This window comes from Lachnellula hyalina (genome assembly GCF_007821495.1).
Source record: "Lachnellula hyalina strain CBS 185.66 chromosome Unknown contig00012, whole genome shotgun sequence".
Classification (NCBI taxonomy): Eukaryota; Fungi; Ascomycota; class Leotiomycetes; order Helotiales; family Lachnaceae; genus Lachnellula; species Lachnellula hyalina.
Genome location: NW_022157126.1, coordinates 1 through 17238, shown reverse-complemented (window position 1 = coordinate 17238; position 17238 = coordinate 1). Strand labels below are relative to the sequence as shown.

The window sequence follows — 17238 nt, the reverse complement described above, 5'->3', positions numbered from 1 at the left end:
GAATGGTGGGTCATGGAAGAGCTATGTATAGGTACATAGGTACGTCAGGACTCAGGTAAGGTAATTTATCTACCGACTTCATATAATAAAGAAAGGAAAGGCCTGGTAGCCCAATTCGAAGCCACCCGGACACGTACCATTTTAGAGGCCATATTGGAAGTTTACTCCCGAGGTACTGGATGGATAGTCTGGACTTGTTTAAGTACTGTTACTCGAGTAAGGTTCGCCTGCCCATTGACGGTTGGAGCTTTGGCCGACACATCCGCGCCGCGCTACCTATAAGTACTTACGAGTAGGTAGATACGTAAGTTCTGGTTCACGGAGGTACCTCAACTCTCTCTTGTACCGGTACTGCTTGAGCCTCGAGCGGTTCGATTCGTGAAGCAAAGGACCTGGCCTAGTGCAGCTGCTACTCCTCGCCTACCCCCCTTCTTACGGAGGACCTCCGTAGCTTGATATCACATCTCAGACCGTGGCGTGGCGTGGCGTGGTGCACGTGCGACAGACCGTCACAGACGTTGCAATGACAAGCGAGAAGTTATATCCAACAAGAACCGTTCAGTTGCTGCATAATAAATAATCACTGGCTGTAACTCAGTCGCACCAATGAATGAGGTGGTGATTGATGATGAGGGAGGCCAGGTAGCTTTATAACCATCCATGGCTTCGTACTTATGCCTCTTTTAGGGATTGACACAGATTCGGATGCTTCCGAGTTCTTCTTCGGTCAGCATTCGGATTTGTTCGGCATTCTAGACCTCAATCGTGATTATGTCATCCGGAGGTCAGCTCATGACGCAAAGGAGTCGGGAATCGTTGCAGAAAATCATACGAGTTGAAGCATTTCCGAGGTTTTTTGCAAATCTCAATCTCGACTGCTTACTTATCTAGTAGTTGTTCATTCAGATATAACTTCAGGACCCCCACACCGCGTTGCTCTTGATTCTTGCATCTCCAAGACATTGACGACATTGATCGACCGCATTGGCGTCATCGGAATATAAGACATAAAAACAGCGACACCACCATCCTCTCAACCAAACACCAGAAGCTCTAGATTGCATAAACCTAGTTGATCTAGGCGCCTACAAAACACAGTTCCAACATGAAGATCCTCACCAAAGAAGAAGAAGAAGCCCATTACAATGCCACCTTAAAAGGTGGTATTACGGGCGGCCTCATCGGTATAGCAGTCGTATGTCAACCACGCTCAATTAGCTCCAGCAATGCCAATTAATACAACTACTAACAACATTTCCTCCAGGGCGGATCAGCAGTCTTCGCAGCACACAAACGCTTTCCCACCTTCCGCTCCCTCACCCTGCCCCTAAAAACCTTCCTCGTAACCTCCTCCGGTACCTTTGCCGCAATAATCCAAGCCGACCGCTCGTCTCGCAGCTATGAATTCGCCCGCGACCCGCAACGGCAATACCGCGACGAAGCCTCTATGGAACTCGACGCTATTCGCGACAAGGAGACCTCGTTCCAGCGCTTCAAGGAATGGGGTCGCGAGCACCGTTATCCCATCGTGACAGTGTCTTGGGTGGCGAGTATGGCTATTGCGCTGGGTATCGTGGGCCGGAGTCCTTATTTGACGGGCGCGCAGAAGTTGGTGCAGGCTAGGGTTTATGCGCAGGGGCTTACGCTCGCGGTCTTGATTGCGACGGCGGCGTTTGAGGTCGGCGATGCGAATAAGGGCAAGGGGAGATGGGAGACGGTCAAGGTGCTGGATCCTAATGACCCAGAGCATAAGCATATTATCGAGAAGAGGATCCATCATGAGGCTTATCAAGGGGAGGACTTGTGGCGTGGTACGTCTATTCCTACTTTTACCCAGGCTATGATGTATGCTGACTTTTGTGAAAAGATATGGTAGCTACTGAAGAGCGCAAAATGGCCGCACAAAAGAAGGCCAAGGAGGAACAATTAAAGTCTCCAGGAACACAAACGCACCCCAACGAAGCAGCGACCAAAAGCAAAATCGTCAGCGAAAGCAAGAGCGCAGGCAAAGTGGACTTCAAGGAAGCTGCAGAAAGAGAGAGGAAGAACCAATAAAGGCAGGATGAGAAGGAGGAAAATGCGGGCAAGAGTGCCAACGCTAGGGTTTTAAGGTATCTGACAGGAATGGGTCTCAAGCAGAGTAGGTGTAGAGAATAGAAGTGAGGAGTGTAAATACACGGGGTATAAGCACGGCATGTGGATTCTGATACACGATGGGCTAGACAAATCATCTCCTATTCTTGTATGTATAAAAGTCATGAACATTGAAGCGTAATGATAGAAATGCTAAGAACTGCACTTTTAACTTATAATGTGGAAACTGAAAGAACCCGAATTTGCGAGCAATAGAGTTGACTATAGTGATTAGGAAGATTTTGAGACGAGCCGGATGATGCATAAACTTTATGATGCTATTCTAGTTGCTGAGAATAGGCAGCTGGTGGTACTTGTGAGATTTGGGTATAAAACAAATTTAGGTGTTAGATAAATCTTTGGTATCAGGTAGAATTTGAGTATCGGGGTGAGACTTGGGTATCCGGGTAGAACTTTGGTAATAATGATGAAGGGAAACAAGAAAAGTCAATTCCAGGTTTGCAAATCAAAGGTAATGAAGGAGTGCAGGACAGACCTATTCTGTACTATACTACTATCTCCCATTTGTATATATACAGTACACCAATTCATAAATAGTCATAAATCATCAAACATATACAAAGCTCAAACGCGTATAGAACCAGCCTCTGTATCTTCCTTAATCCTAAGACCCCCATTCTCAGACATCGATACTGAAATGACTGATCTGGCTATAATACGCATGCACAGCCAATTCAAGGACCTGCACATCCGCGAAGACTTCACTTCCATCAAAACCCCCTACTACCACAAGCCTACTATCATGAAGCACGGCTCCATGATAGCCTCTAGGTTTAGGAGCTATCCCATATATCTTCCTCTTATCCCAGACCATAGTCACGAGATTGAGAAGCAACACTTCGTTCGAGTATTCCACTCCATCATGGCCGCCTATCACAAACAGATAACTCCCCACAATCGTAGCAGTGTGAGAAAGCCGCGGGTACGACAGGGGGATACGGACCGGCGAAAATGCCTTCGTTTCCACATCAAAAACCCAAACATCACGGAAACATTCCCCGCCATCCGACCCCCCAAAGATAATCAACTTGCTGCCTACCATATTCGACGTATGATAACCTCTCGCTTTTGGTTTGTTTTCATCCTCTGAAGAAACAGACGAGGGCGCTGAGATGAGCTTCCAAGACATCTTATTTGTATCCGCAACATCCAGCCTCCACACATCGTTCAGCGCCCTGACTCCATCCCCACCACCAAAAATGTAGATACCATTTCTGTACAAACAAGCGGTATGCGCCCTTCTCTTACTAGGCTGCCTATCACCCCCTATTATCGGCTTCGTCCACCGAAAGTTCACCGTATCTAGCACGTACACATCATTGTAATACACAGGCCCGTCACCGCCGCCGAAAACAATGAGTTTCTTGCCAACGGCAGTGCAGGTCATAGCGCGGAGAGGCACGGGGATATCGCCACAGACATGGGGCGAGGAGAAGTAGAATGCGTCGGCGTCAACTACGTATAGTTCGTTGAAGCAGCTACGGGAATCGCAGCCACCGAATATATAGATATTGGAGCCGATCAAGGTAGACGTGTGGGCTCTGAGAGAGGTATGAGATGCCCCTGATACTGGGGCCCGCGACCAGTACATGCCACTGGCGGGCGCTGGTTCCACATCTGGGGCCGTCTTAGGGTCGGGAAGAGGTGGGAAGGGGACATGTGGGCCACGGGGAGGACGTTGAGCTGGAGTTGTATTTCGTGAGATAGTAACGGGGGATGGATTCCCTTCTTTATTTGGTTTCGAGGCTATCGCTGATGTAGATCGTATGTTCAGAGGTCTTCGAGGATCTGGGGTACCTGGGGCAGAAGCTGGAGTGCTCGAGACTGGAGGGGAGAGAGGATTATCTGGCTTTGGTGTGGTTGCAGAACGAGTGGGGGGATGTTTCGAAGAGGATCTTGGAGATTCTGAATGCTGGTCTTTCTGGGACAGTGATTGCGAGCGCTGACGCAAGGCTAATTCTGAAGCCTTCTTCTTCTTATCCTGACTTTTCGTGGACAAATGTCCTGGCGTATGACTTCGTGTAGGAGGAATATGCTCTCGTGGAAGTTCGGAATCCTCGGGGATATCTGGGGGTCTCGTATCCGTAGGAGAGAGCTGAATAATCTTCTGGGAGCGGACTTGCTTGCCAGTCTTGATACTGTGACGGTTGGACCTGTCTGACCTCTGTGAATCAGCCATTGTATATGTGCTTGATGCTCCTTAAGCTGTATATCCTTTGCATTGTCTGTTGAAGATATTCGAGGTTGACGGGACCTAAGATGAGGAAGAGGTTGTGGCTGACTCTGAGATCGTAAAGTGTCGCAAGAAGATTTGATTGTCAACTTCCTTGCCCCTGCAAAGTTAGTTTCAAACGATCTGCAGCGTTCGCATCTACATACGGTATCATTGGTGATGTTTCCATTTAATAGTTCTGAATACTTTCCGCAACATTCCTCTTTCAAGGGATTAGATACTTCGTATATGATGGAATGCGACTGGAGGCCGCCAAGGAGCTACTGTAGAGAGGAGTGAGGATGGAGTTTCGCGGTACAAAGCCACACACTCGTCAGCGTACCTACAGAGTATAGGTTGCTGAGACGCTAAGATACGCGATAAGGCGGGAGACAAAAATCGAGGGGAAAAGCTCCATGGAATTTAGAGATCAGCATCGGCTCTCAATAACATCTTGAACAACTCCTCTCGAGGGAAACAAACCTCTCACCATGACTGAGGAAACTCGCAATCCACTTGCGCCGGAGCAGCCGCTCAAGAGACCATTGGAAGGACAGCAATTGGAAGAAGCACATCCACCACAGCCAATCTTCCCCGAAGACTCAGCAGTCACGAAAGCTGAGAAGATTGAAAGAAATGGCGTCAATGCCAATACTGTTGAGGCTGCTGAAGCCCCAATTACCTCGGAGGTCTCAGGACCGCCATCAAAACGAATCAAGGTCGACGAACAGAACGTGGAAGCTCCTAAAGTGGATGCAAGAGACAAGGTAAAAGGAATAGCTTTGGTGAAACCCGAGTGAGTCAGCCTTTTCTAATTGAGATTATTCTCCACAGGCATAAATAGATTTTCTAATATTTGGTTTATTTAGATATCTTATCGACACCTACAAAAGAACCACAGATGATTCAGGACCCCGCGATGACGATGCTGCAGAAGGACGAGGAACAGATTCGAGAGATTCGAGAGACAATGGTGGAGGCAGAGACGGCAAAAAGAAAAAGAAAGAAAAGGGTCAGAACAAGAAGCGCGAATTCGGATCTTGGTTTGACAAAATCCGATTGTGCAACACTCTAGCCACCAGTTCTGAATTCTCACCAAAACCCTGCAAATTTGGAGAAAAGTGCAATTGCAGTCATGATCTACGGGAGTACTTGAAGGATGGTAAGAGGGAAGATCTTGCGACGTTTGGGGGTAAGTGCCCCGTATGGGAAGCAAACGGCAGATGTCACGCAGGTTGGAAATGTCGATTTGTTGCAAGCCATTCCGAAGAAGTTGTGAGAGAAGATGGTCGTAAGGAGTTGGTCCTCATCGAGAAGGACGGGGTGACGGCAGAAGATGATGATGATAATGAGAATCGAAAAGGTATCGTCAATGTCGTGGGAACAGAAGCAAAACTCCAGCTTGCCAAACGAAAAACAAAGACGGATAAAGCAGATGCATACTTGGAATGGATGGAAAAGGATGCAAGAATTATGGAGAAGATTCATCAGGCGAAGAGGGCCGAGTCCGAAACCCAGAGACAGGAAGCTCGCGCTGAATTCGTGGATCCTCCTTTTCTGCCTTCCGAGAAGCGAAGGATATACTACGGTCCAGAGACTCCAGTTCTCGCTCCTCTTACCACACAAGGCAACCTGCCCTTCAGAAGGATGTGCGTCGAATTTGGAGCACAACTTACTTACTCTGAGATGGCCATGTCGCTGCCCATAATTCAAGGTCAGAAGGGTGAGTGGGCTTTGATGAAAGCTCACGAGAGTGAGATCTCTCCACCAAGATATTCTCCTACATCGATTGTTCAAGACTATGATAATTCGAAGGACCTAAAATTCGGAGCACAGATATCAGCCAGCAAGCCATGGCAAGCTGTGAAGACAACAGAGATTCTCTCGCGGTTGGTACCACACCTTCGGGTCATTGATTTAAATTGCGGATGCCCCATTGATCTTGTATTTCAACAAGGGGCTGGTTCAGCTCTACTGGATGCTCCATCAAAATTGGAAAAGATGATTCGAGGTATGAATATGGTTTCCGGAGATATTCCCATCTCTGCCAAAATTCGGATGGGCACTATGGATAGTAAGCCAACGGCTCAAAAGACGATCGAACGTCTGGCATTCGGTGGTCACGAATCCGATCGACTCGGTGCGCCAGGTTGTGCGGCAATTACACTTCATGGAAGAAGCAGGCAGCAGCGATACACAAAGAATGCGGATTGGAGTTATATTGCCGAATGTGCTGCGCTCGTCAAGTCATACAACAACAAGAAAGACGAGCTGACAGACACAGTCATGGAGCCAGATGCTCGCACTTTACCCAACGCCCCAGATGGAAGGATGTACTTCATTGGCAACGGGGACTGCTACTCACATGTTCAATATCTTGATGATATCCAGAATGGAGGAGTGGATTCTGTGATGGTAGCAAGAGGGGCTCTCATCAAGCCATGGATTTTCGAGGAGATCGAAAAAGGACAGTACCTTGATAAGTCTGCTTCGGAGCGTCTTGGATATGTTGAAAAGTTCGTTCGCCATGGTTTGGAAGCTTGGGGATCAGATGAAGTGGGGGTTGGACAAACTCGACGATTCTTGCTTGAGTGGCTAAGTTTTGCTCACCGCTATGTCCCAGTAGGCATTCTAGATCATCTCCCACCAAGTCTACAAGATAGACCACCTGCGTACAGGGGTCGAAGCGACTTGGAGACGTTATTAGCTAGTGAGAACTACTTGGACTGGGTCAAAATTAGGTAAGAATATCCACGCAGACCTGGGGTAAATACGTGCTAACTCGTACGCAGTGAAATGTTCCTTGGTCCCGCCCATAAGGATTTTCGATTCCAGCCAAAGCATAAGTCCAACAGCTATGATATTGAGGCAGAGGGATGATTTCTCCTAGTATTCGAGTGCACGAGCAAAGATTTTCATGATTGCATAGCGAAAGGTTTTGGCTTTAGAAAGCACATGTCGCATAGATGTGGGCTTGGCTAAGCGAGTGCTTCTCTTCATTACGGGATTTGCATAATGGATGATGAAAGATGGTCGCGAATACATGGAATAGATAGTATAGAAGCTCAACTTGAGCAAAATATTAAAGGATTGCGTCGAGTCCTCGTGCAGAAGGAGCTATCGAGCTGCCTTTTGACCTAATTCCAGTTACATTTTTGTCTTCCATATTCGTGTCACAAGTACTTGCACTTCTAAATCATCAAATTCACATAAAAAGAACCATGAGGGACCAAGTACAGTTTTGCTCTACTTCCCCCCTGCCTTCTCCGGAATCTCGCTACCCCTTTCCGGGAGAATTCACGTGCCAGATATGTCACGTGCAAATTTCTTTACAATCCGCGCTAAAATTCCAAGGTTCTACACAGCTATTCGTCTTGGATGACGTTGCGAGAGCTGTCGGGAAAACACACACACGACCCTCCAGGCACCCTCTCCTCTTCGTCCTTCTCTTGTTTACAACCTGAATACAGAACATCATCTTGCACTTTGAATATTGTAAGTCTTCCTCGTCTTCCGCAGGTCGCCTCTACAATTACATCAATCGCCAACAAATATAAACACACCACCACCATCAAGCTGGTGGTACCTAGCCTGGCGAAAACATCAACTAATTGTTTCTGCATAGGACACATTTCAACAATATCCCCTACTCAATAACACAAACCTATTACGCCCGTCAAGATGACGCTCTACTACAGTCTCGTAAGTCGATATTGCGAACCCCTCGGGTCGTCGTCACTCTGATGGCGGGGGCTTCGCGGATTGCCTCAAGCATGGTGGGACAAGAACACTACTAATCACTCCCACCACAGGTCTTTCTGCTCCTCGTGGCCGAGATGGCACTGTTCATGCTTCTGATCGTGCCCCTCCCATTCACGATCCGCCGCAAGATGTTTACTTTCATGTCCGTTGCCCTTTCCCCCTCGATTAGCACCCGCTTACTGTTCCCCACAGCTCCGAAAGTCCTCTAATCGCGAAATTACAATACGGGATGAAGATAACCTTTATCTTCATCCTGATCCTCTTCATTGACAGCGTCAATCGCGTCTACAGAGTTCAAGTCGAGCTCGCCGAGTCCAACAAGCAGCAAGGAGGGTATGTATTCCCCCGGCCTCGTAAACACCCCGCACTAACAAATCAGCAGAGCTGCTGTGCTCGGCCACGAACGCATGGAAGTGCAAGCGCGAAAGTTCTATTCCCAACGTAACATGTACCTCTGCGGCTTCACCCTCTTCCTCTCTCTGATCCTCAACCGCACCTACACCATGATTCTCGACGTACTCCGCTTGGAAGAGAAGGTCAAGAAGTACGAAGGTGACCCCAAGGCTAGCGGCAAGGCCAGCGAAAAGCTCGCTAATGCTGGTGATGCCGGTGAGATTGGCCGCTTGAGGAAGGAGTTGAAGGACAAGGATCGTGATTTGGAGACCCTGAAGAAGCAGAGTGAGGGATTGAGCAGGGAGTATGGTGATTTGAGTGACAAGTATGGGGCTACGCAGGTTGATGCCACTCCTAAGAAGGACAAATGAAGCATTGCGTGAGCAAAGTATACGTGGTGGGGGAATTGGGTACAGGGGTTGTAGGTGGAGGTATGATGAGAGATTGTAGTGCATGATGAGGGCTTTGCAGGCTACTTACGGCGTATCTGCAGTAGCTTGGAGAAAAAGTAGCTTTTTGGAGTTCGGCAGACACGTCGTTTTGTATTCATAGCAGAAAATGTAGCAGAAAATGGATGGATTTCCTTGCCGGTCCGCTGTAGTTTTCACGGCCTTTAAGCCGGCATGTATGGTCCTAGGATTGGATTTTGCTGTCCTGTTGCCATTAATTATACAGCATAGATGGAAGACACAGTCTCCCGATTTGATGGTGTGCATCTCTGCCGAAAAGCTTGCTTGCATGCTGCTGTGTATGTGTATGTATTCTAGACAGTACCCACGAGCTCAGCCACAGCGACTATTCCGCTTCATTGAACGACACGTGAACATTCTCTTCATAGAAGCATAAGAATGAAAGAAATCCCCTATACAAAGTACCTTGACGACACTTGTATTATGAGGGGCAACTAAAACGGCATTAAAAACAGGTAGGAATAACAGTAGACGTAGGGTTTGGTAGTCATCGCGGTATGGCATGATCAGATATCACCTAGATGAAAAATATACAAAAGTCTAGCTTCAGATGCGACCACAACGTGCTTTCGCAAAGTGGAAAGCCTCCGGATCTGCCTTCAAGTCGATACCTCGCATATATTGTTTCGGCCGTGAATTTTGTTCGTCGAGTCGTTTGAAACCCCTTAATGTTTGACCTGAGCTACCGTAGTAAATGGCCCAGTCGCACCAGACGCTCTACCTAACAGCCTATCTGCCCTCTCAGTTCGGCTGTTGATGGGTCGTGGTGGTAGAGGCGGTTCTCGGCTTGCTTCGGTCTGTAGGAGTCGAATGTGGACGATAGAGTGTACAGCCAGAAGCCTCATTGTTATACCGGCAATTGCAGCACGCCCTATTGAACTCTCCAGCAAGGACAATACAGCGTTGGAAGGGACCCTTGGGCCTTTTGGCCTTCGCGCAGCTTGCACACGTTTCATCGGCTTCCTCCCCCCGCGTATATGCCAATGCTGGCTCCAGATTAAACCGTCCCAGATTGTTCAGCGTCCTCCCATCCCGCAATTCCAGCTCCCGTACCTCTTTCATGTTATATATGCGCCTCGCAACACTCGAAGTAGTGTCCGGAAGCTTCGTCAATTCCTCATAATTCCGCGGACTGGCCGTTTGGGGCTGTGTCAATTTCTCATAAGTTCGAGGCTTGGCGGTATGGAGCTTTGGATGCAGAGTTTGTTGCTGAGACTCAGTCAATATTGCTGAGAAGTCTCGGTGGGGTGTACCAGTGCTTGAGAAGCTAGAGTCACGGTGTTTCTTCACCGAGCGTGCGGAACCTGACACATCTGTATTGGTAGCGAGATCTTCAGAAATACGTTCTGGTGGTCCTTTCCTGATGTTAGCTTCAGTATACCTCTGGAAGAAGAGGGAGGTGGGGTTTACGAGCTCTCTTCCTCTTCTTCGGTGGCTTCAGTTTCAAATCCGAAAACGCTGGGATAGACAAGCTACCACTATCCGTGACCATATGTTTATGTACCCGTACTCGATTCTCATTTCTCTGGCGGGAATGATCATCGCTCCTCTGAACCCTACGCTCGGCTTCCAACTCTGAAGAGTCTGGCTCTGGCTCTTGGGGCTCAGATGCTGTGCTCTCTGAGAGAGATTCTTGAGCCTCGGCTTCTATGATGGCAGCGATCCTTTGGGCGATCAATTCGTCCAAAGAGGGGAAGATCATGATTGCATTGCCATAAAGGCGGGATGTGGATGCAGGATTTTACATCATCTGTGGTGTGGTGTGGTCAAGATAACAAAAGCAATCTGTGAACATTCATTGTAAGCGGGCAGACGCGGTTGGAAACGCGACTAGGATATGCATCACGGGAACTAGCATCTTGATATGAGGGGCAAACAAGAAACCATTAGATTAGAGTCAGTTTGAAATATATTAGAGACGGGATTTTCATCAGCAGGCCTTTAAAAAGGTTTGGTAACTTTTGTCTTTCCCGTAACACCTAGTATCCGCCATAGTGCTGGTTATTCGGTTACTCGGAGCAGTTTCATCTTCTCACATCTGCTCTAGGTCTCACAAAGTCAAAATAATTCATGATCAATGTCTTGCTTTATGCATTTTATTCTCGTTGACCGACTCAAAGAGCAAAGGCTAGAAAACAACCCTTTATGCTGTGCAAAACCAATTCATCCCATCCCAACCACTGTACTCCCTGAACCGCTTAGTAGAAGGTTGATGGTCGCTTTCCGACGAAGATCTTGGTGCCAGATGCCTTGGATACACGGTGAGGAAGAGGGAACTTGAGGTCTTTGGTGAGGAGTTGCTTGATGTATGGGCGCTTAACGTCATCGCTCTTCTCGAGCTCGACAACCTTGAGGATCTGTTGAGATTGTCAGGAAGTTGTCCTCTGCAAGTATATATTCATGGTTAAACATACGTGAACTGAACGGAAACGGGAACGATGTCTAGCAGCCATGTCTTGGTAGAGAGCCTCAACAGCATCGGTTCTTGACATCTCACGGTACTCCTTGTACATGTTGTGGGTGCCGGAGCGGGAGTCGTATCGGATCCAGATACCGAAGTTCTTGACCTTCATTGGGCGCTTCTCGTGGATCTAATATGCAATTAGCACAGTACTGCTACTCGACTCAATCAAAACTACGCACCACGTTCAAGCTGACGATCTCTCCGTTCGCCTTCTTGACCTTTCTCAACTTCATCAAAAAGTACCAGAAACGGGACTTGGCGACAACGGTGTTTGGCGCAAAGATTCTCATTCGGTACAGCTTGGGCGCTGGGTTTGCCTCGGAGGGCAGATGGCGGCCAATGACCTGGTATTCTGTAAGACGACCTAATGGGAAGCTGTTAGCCCTCGTCCTTTATAACATTAGATCATCCGGTCGTGGTCCTGGCAGATAATCCTCAAATATTTATATTGGAGATCATGCAGCAAATGTCTCGACCGCTTTTCTAATCGTCGTCTCCTATGGTTTCCAAATGCTGGCTGGAGAACACTTTGCGGTGTTCGGCGTGAAAGATATTCGAGGTGGAATAGACTCGCTCAGTCCTTTGCAATCGCAGTCGCTTTCAACCCTCAAAATCCTTTACAATTCCGCATACAGTATCCTGATTCCATTGCAGGTAATGCTAATGCCCTATAGCCTCTGTTTGTCGTCCTGGATTATCGTGGGAAATTTCGATGCCGAGAATTCGAGTTCGCAATTCCGCGTCGTCACCGCCATGGAGGGAAAGAAAATCTGTAGCTTACCCATCTTCGGAGTGTCAGCAAACAATTACAAGTTGTCAAGATGTCGGGATACTAACTTTGAAGTACTGGCCGTGGTGGTTGTCGATGTCGTGGTGTGTCGCAAATCAACGGAAATTTCCTGAAAATCAATCGACGGCAAAGAAAGTGCGGGCTCGCTTGTGAGTCACGTGTTACAGCGCTAATTCCAATTCAGAGCCTCCTTCACTTTGGCGATGTAAACAGAAGCGGCATTACAAGTAATAGCACAAGTCAACGAGAAAATTCGGATCGTGCACTACTAATTGTTCATTTGGTTCATATCTGTTTTGCTTCACATTCGAGACATTGTGAGAGGGGGCTACTTTCCGCTCAGAATGCTACACAACCACCACCCCTGATCTTTACCTCCGGCTTCTGGAATCAGACCCATCGAGACAGGCACCACAAAACTTGAGACTTGCGAGATTGATGCAACTACAACCCAGCTAGACTCCTACAACATGAATCCGATTTTTGATGATTTCAGAGAAGCGTACGAGAATGGGGATGGATATCTTCTTTCACAAACGCTCTCTCCCATCCCCCCTTCTTCACAACCTCAGAGGGTATATAACTTCTTCCGAAGTACAAATTTTGCTGCGGCGCAGAAAGATCTGAAACAGCAGATTTTACCCTTCAAGCTTGACCCAGATGAAAGCAAGGGTTGGATTGAAATTTATCACGCATATTGGAAGGCTGTGGGCGAAGTCTTGAACGCAGAAAATGCTCAGAAGGGAAATACAAAGGTACTCATCAGTTATTTCCATCTTACTTGTTTTAATCTCCGATGAAAAGGAAGAGAAGTATATATATGTCACGTGATGTCTAAACTTCCCTTGATATCTGACGCCCGAACTGCTCCAGAATTCAAGCTAACTGAATCATAGGCAGCGTGGAGCAAAGTATATGATGCTTGGAAAGAGGTGTTAAACGCCCTAATTCGGGGCTACACCAACTGTGGATTTGAGGCCTGGACGGTGCCTTGTCTGTACGTGGTCGGCAAGTATCTGAGGATATTTGCTATCAAAGCAGATGAGGGAAGTGGAAATAGCATCGGTGCAGTCACCAGTTTCCAAGACGACTTCAATCCCGAGGCGGAGAAAAACGAAAAGCTTGAAGATGCTGCAAGACAACTCAATCGAATATTCCAGATATGCCTTGCTGATAGGTTCGTGGCACTTTAAAAGCTTCCTTCAATCTGGCATGTATTGATAGATTATAGGGCCGAAATTGGAGAATCAAGAAAGTGGGGCATTTACAACATCATCAATTTGTTATTCAAGACCTATTTCAAACTCAACTCAATCAGCTTGTCGAAAAACATCCTCAAGGCAATCCAGGCTTATCGAGGCGATATGCCAACTCTTGACAAATTCCCTGTGGGCCACCAGGTGACTTTCAAATATTATATCGGAGTCATTTATTTCCTGGATGAGAATTACGCGGAGGTGGGCCTATCCAAATCCCATTACCGCATTTGTGCTAAACCCTCAGTCCGAGAAGAACCTGACAGAAGCCTGGCAATTATGCCATAAGGACGCAATCCGCAATAAAGAGTAAGCAAGCATGTCTCATCTCGAGTCATACATCACACGTACTGATACGCAAGATAGACTCATCTTGACCTACCTTATTCCATGCCACCTCCTCACCACCCACACCCTCCCCACGCTCGCTCTACTGTCGCCCTATCCACGACTACAGAAGCTTTTCCTCCCCCTATCACGGTGCATCAAGAAAGGCGACCTCGCAGGCTTCGATGCCGCGCTCGTAGCTGGCGAAGACGAGTTTGTCAAACGACGCATCTACCTAACGCTCGAGCGAGGCCGCGACATTGCCTTGCGCAATCTCCTCCGCAAAGTCTTCATCGCAGGCGGTTTCGAAGAGACCAAGGACGCCGCTACACCTCCTGTACGGAGGACGAGAATTCCCGTTGCTGAATTTGGCGCTGCTATTAGTATTGGTAGCAAGGAGACGATGGATAATGATGAGGTGGAGTGTTTATTAGCGAATATGATTTACAAGGTGCGATGCCTTTCTTTTCCCTTCTCTTTGACCTAGTTGCCTTGCGAGACGAGGCAACCCCTTATCATACCCCACCCCAAAAAATCCCACATCCCCATTTGTCGGAATAATTCGGGTGCGGCCTACGTCCTTTATTGATGAGTCAATAATAAATGCTAATGGTGTGGTGTGCTATCTAGAATTTGATGAAGGGTTACATTGCGCGGGAGCGTGGTATCGTGGTACTGAGCAAAGGCGGAGCATTTCCTGGAACTGGAGTCTGAACAATGAACATGCACCTCCACCTCGTCTCCTTTTCTTCACTTGTTCACTTGTTCATCCGTTGCCCGGGTGAAACGGCCCCTTTTAGCGTTGTGTCAACCCCCCTACAACAATACCTTGCTCTGCAAGCGACAGAAATAGGGGCTGAGACTCATGCGCAGCATCGAGTCACAACACCCCGTAGCAGTACTGCACCTCTCACAAACTCGCATCAATAAACCAGTATCTACAGTACCGGTTAGCTCCAACAATCTCTCTATTTTCTATTTCCAGCCAGTCCTTCTTTAAAACAGCGCCCCCCACCCCTCCCCCTATCTATGTGCCGTGACTCACTCACTAGACAAGACAAGGGTTTCTCCGGTCCGGGGAACCCCAAGCAGCCCAGCCATTGACAAATCACAAGCACGTCTTTTTTTTTTCCTTTCCAGGCAGACTGGAACTGGGCTGGGTTGGGCTGGGAGGGTGGAAGCTAATGCATGCGCTTTAGCTGATAAGAATGCACTGCGTCTTTTTTATACTCATATCCCTTGAGCTATATCTGATATATGTGATGGTTGTGTCTGTGCGAAAGTTTGAGTTATGCAAAGTCGCATGCTTTATTTGTGCAGAGTTTCGGATGGATTTCATTACGGTGATGTGATAGATGTGTGATATAATCTGAGGTGAAATGGTAAGAATGGAATATCTATTCATTTCTGCTTCCTTCTACTTCCCTGTATCCTCATTAAAATATCCAACATGAAAACCACCTGCCTCCATGTCATCCAGAAATACAAGATTGTACAAGTGTCATCGTCATCCCTTCTCGCACGCAATTTTCATCTCGACTGTTCTTTGACAGGAGGAACATAGTAATAATATATGGTGGTTTTGGTTCGCTGCCAACAGACAGTAACAAGAAAACAGACAAACCACTGGAATAGCATAGCATAGGTAGCCATGTGTGGTTAAGAAGAGTAGTTTTACAAATTCCCATGCCATCGAAAGAGTTCTCAGCCGTAACTCCTGTTCCGTTGAACGCCTGGTATCAATCAAATTCATGTTGTATGAGAAGGAAGGAAAAGAAGGAAATATGCAAAGCCGCATCGCCGAATTTGTGTCGTGAAGGAGGGCGAGAAGTGAAGGTAAAGTAGGGTGGGAGGTCATAAGATCAGAGGCATTCAGTGATGAGTCCGTACGCTGCGTGGTGATCCTCTATTATTGATCTCGTTAGCCTTGTTTTCACCTCGTAACAGAGAGAGTGTGTGTGAGTGTGTGTGAAATAGGCAGGAAGACTTACGCAATGCTTGCAACATCATCCACATGGTTGCACAACGCAACGAACAAGTCGAAGAATAGCTGACTACCGCCGTTGTGCATTTCCAGCTGCATAGTCCCGCTACGCTTAAACGTTCCTCTGCTGCGGATGATGAGGGCGAGGTAGTGTGCTCGGAGTTTGGAGTCGGTGTCGGGTGTGTTCGCATAGGCATATCTGGCAGTCGAGAGAATTGTGCTGCATTGGATTCCGGACTCTGTATGTAGAATATATGTTAGAATTGTAAAGTCATTAAATGGGACGAAAAACATACGCAGGCCCTGTTTTCTCAACGCAACACGCTTCAACTCCTCCAAGCCGTATTTCTCCGCTGTGCAATAAATCACAGTATCCTTTAACAGCTCCCCATCAACACCGTGATGATAGACTGTGCTCTCCACGCTTCCCGTCCCTCCCTCACCACTCTCCAACTCCCACGAGTTCCTCCGCTTATTATGGACCAGCCGCGGATAATAATCACCTTTGTAGAGGTATTCGAGGACGGAGGAGAAGATTTCGGGCTCTTCGTCTGGTAGGGAGATTCGCTTGCTCGATGCTTCCATGAACTGGCCTCTGCAGGCAGCCTGAAAGAAAGGTGACATGCAGAGAACGTCTTCATGTGCAGCAAATAGTCGTTGTTCTCGCCCGACGACGAGTGTGATTATCGAGGAGGTTAAAGTGCTGCAAGGAAGATTGTCAGCGACCGTAAAATATATCGTAAACCAGGAGAGAATGGAATAGCATACCTTCCCATGGGAGGAGCTTCCTCGGCCGGAGCTCTGCGTATCGAGCGATCATGTCGGTTTTTTGACACTGCATTGTCTCTGAATGACGAGGACTTCTTCGAGTCCCTTTTGCGTCGTGAAAAACTCTCAGTCTGTGATTTATTGACGTTCCGACCGAACATCCTGAGTCGTTTTGGGGGTCGTGGTTAGAGAGTGTCGACAACGAAATCGGGATCTCTATCAAATGTCGTTTAAGATGATGAATTATGTCGATTTGGCGGCGTTCCGATATTTCAGGATGGATGAAGAAGGAGAAGAGGCTCTCAGGGTGGGAGATGGCCAATATTTATACTGGTTGCCAGGAAAGCCAAGGTTGCCTAGGTAGTGTAGGCACAGAACGCGGTAGGCATCGGGGAGACGCGCCGCATAAAAAAGCACTGTACGCGAACCACTCACGTTTGCAGGTGACTGGGAGTCATGTGCCATTGTTGGCTGGATGTATTGCCGTTGCAGGGAGACGATCCTAGTCCTCCGGGATAGTGCAGAGGAAAAGCGACCAAAGCGGCCACCGAGGGAAGGATGGTGAGACGAGCTTGCAGGGGAATGCGAGATGTGATTGATATGAGGTGGCACAGGAATAAAGTGAAAACGCTTTACAAGAGAGAGAGAGAGAGAGAGA

General features: G+C 47.7%; 8 protein-coding genes across 8 annotated transcripts; 4 read left to right on the top strand and 4 right to left on the bottom strand.

Moving 5' to 3' along the window:
• Nucleotides 1-1105: 1105 nt before the first annotated feature.
• rcf2 (Respiratory supercomplex factor 2-like protein) lies at nucleotides 1106-2055 on the top strand (the record flags this gene model as incomplete). The annotated part of the gene is made up of 3 exons (XM_031146242.1): nucleotides 1106-1195; nucleotides 1265-1811; nucleotides 1868-2055. 3 exons carry the CDS (start codon nucleotides 1106-1108, stop codon nucleotides 2053-2055), a joined length of 825 nt encoding a protein of 274 aa, XP_031008785.1.
• Nucleotides 2056-2773: 718 nt separating this feature from the next.
• On the bottom strand, nucleotides 2774-4333 carry tea1_1 (Tip elongation aberrant protein; the record flags this gene model as incomplete). The annotated part of the gene is made up of 1 exon (XM_031146241.1): nucleotides 2774-4333. One exon carries the CDS (start codon nucleotides 4331-4333, stop codon nucleotides 2774-2776), a length of 1560 nt encoding a protein of 519 aa, XP_031008782.1.
• A 524-nt stretch (nucleotides 4334-4857) lies between these two features.
• Nucleotides 4858-7246, top strand: dus3 (tRNA-dihydrouridine(47) synthase [NAD(P)(+)]; the record flags this gene model as incomplete). Its single annotated transcript, XM_031146240.1, has 4 exons — nucleotides 4858-5162; nucleotides 5236-5558; nucleotides 5601-7107; nucleotides 7159-7246. The coding sequence occupies 4 exons, from the start codon at nucleotides 4858-4860 to the stop codon at nucleotides 7244-7246; spliced, it is 2223 nt and encodes a 740-aa protein (XP_031008781.1).
• An 801-nt stretch (nucleotides 7247-8047) lies between these two features.
• SPAC9E9.04 (Uncharacterized protein) lies at nucleotides 8048-8892 on the top strand (the record flags this gene model as incomplete). Its single annotated transcript, XM_031146239.1, has 4 exons — nucleotides 8048-8068; nucleotides 8179-8270; nucleotides 8321-8461; nucleotides 8511-8892. The coding sequence occupies 4 exons, from the start codon at nucleotides 8048-8050 to the stop codon at nucleotides 8890-8892; spliced, it is 636 nt and encodes a 211-aa protein (XP_031008784.1).
• Nucleotides 8893-9732: 840 nt separating this feature from the next.
• Nucleotides 9733-10693, bottom strand: LHYA1_G001254 (uncharacterized protein; the record flags this gene model as incomplete). The annotated part of the gene is made up of 2 exons (XM_031146238.1): nucleotides 9733-10346; nucleotides 10402-10693. The coding sequence occupies 2 exons, from the start codon at nucleotides 10691-10693 to the stop codon at nucleotides 9733-9735; spliced, it is 906 nt and encodes a 301-aa protein (XP_031008783.1).
• A 496-nt stretch (nucleotides 10694-11189) lies between these two features.
• RPL20B (60S ribosomal protein) lies at nucleotides 11190-11844 on the bottom strand (the record flags this gene model as incomplete). Its single annotated transcript, XM_031146237.1, has 3 exons — nucleotides 11190-11348; nucleotides 11406-11582; nucleotides 11635-11844. Coding segments are annotated over 3 exons (546 nt in total), but the record flags the coding sequence as incomplete, so codon positions are not given.
• Nucleotides 11845-12715: 871 nt separating this feature from the next.
• csn-8 (CSN12-like protein) lies at nucleotides 12716-14542 on the top strand (the record flags this gene model as incomplete). The annotated part of the gene is made up of 6 exons (XM_031146236.1): nucleotides 12716-13000; nucleotides 13142-13422; nucleotides 13477-13702; nucleotides 13749-13810; nucleotides 13868-14279; nucleotides 14459-14542. The coding sequence occupies 6 exons, from the start codon at nucleotides 12716-12718 to the stop codon at nucleotides 14540-14542; spliced, it is 1350 nt and encodes a 449-aa protein (XP_031008778.1).
• Nucleotides 14543-15815: 1273 nt separating this feature from the next.
• Nucleotides 15816-16741, bottom strand: LHYA1_G001251 (uncharacterized protein; the record flags this gene model as incomplete). The annotated part of the gene is made up of 3 exons (XM_031146235.1): nucleotides 15816-16051; nucleotides 16109-16515; nucleotides 16581-16741. The coding sequence occupies 3 exons, from the start codon at nucleotides 16739-16741 to the stop codon at nucleotides 15816-15818; spliced, it is 804 nt and encodes a 267-aa protein (XP_031008780.1).
• Between the last annotated feature and the right edge of the window lie 497 nt (nucleotides 16742-17238).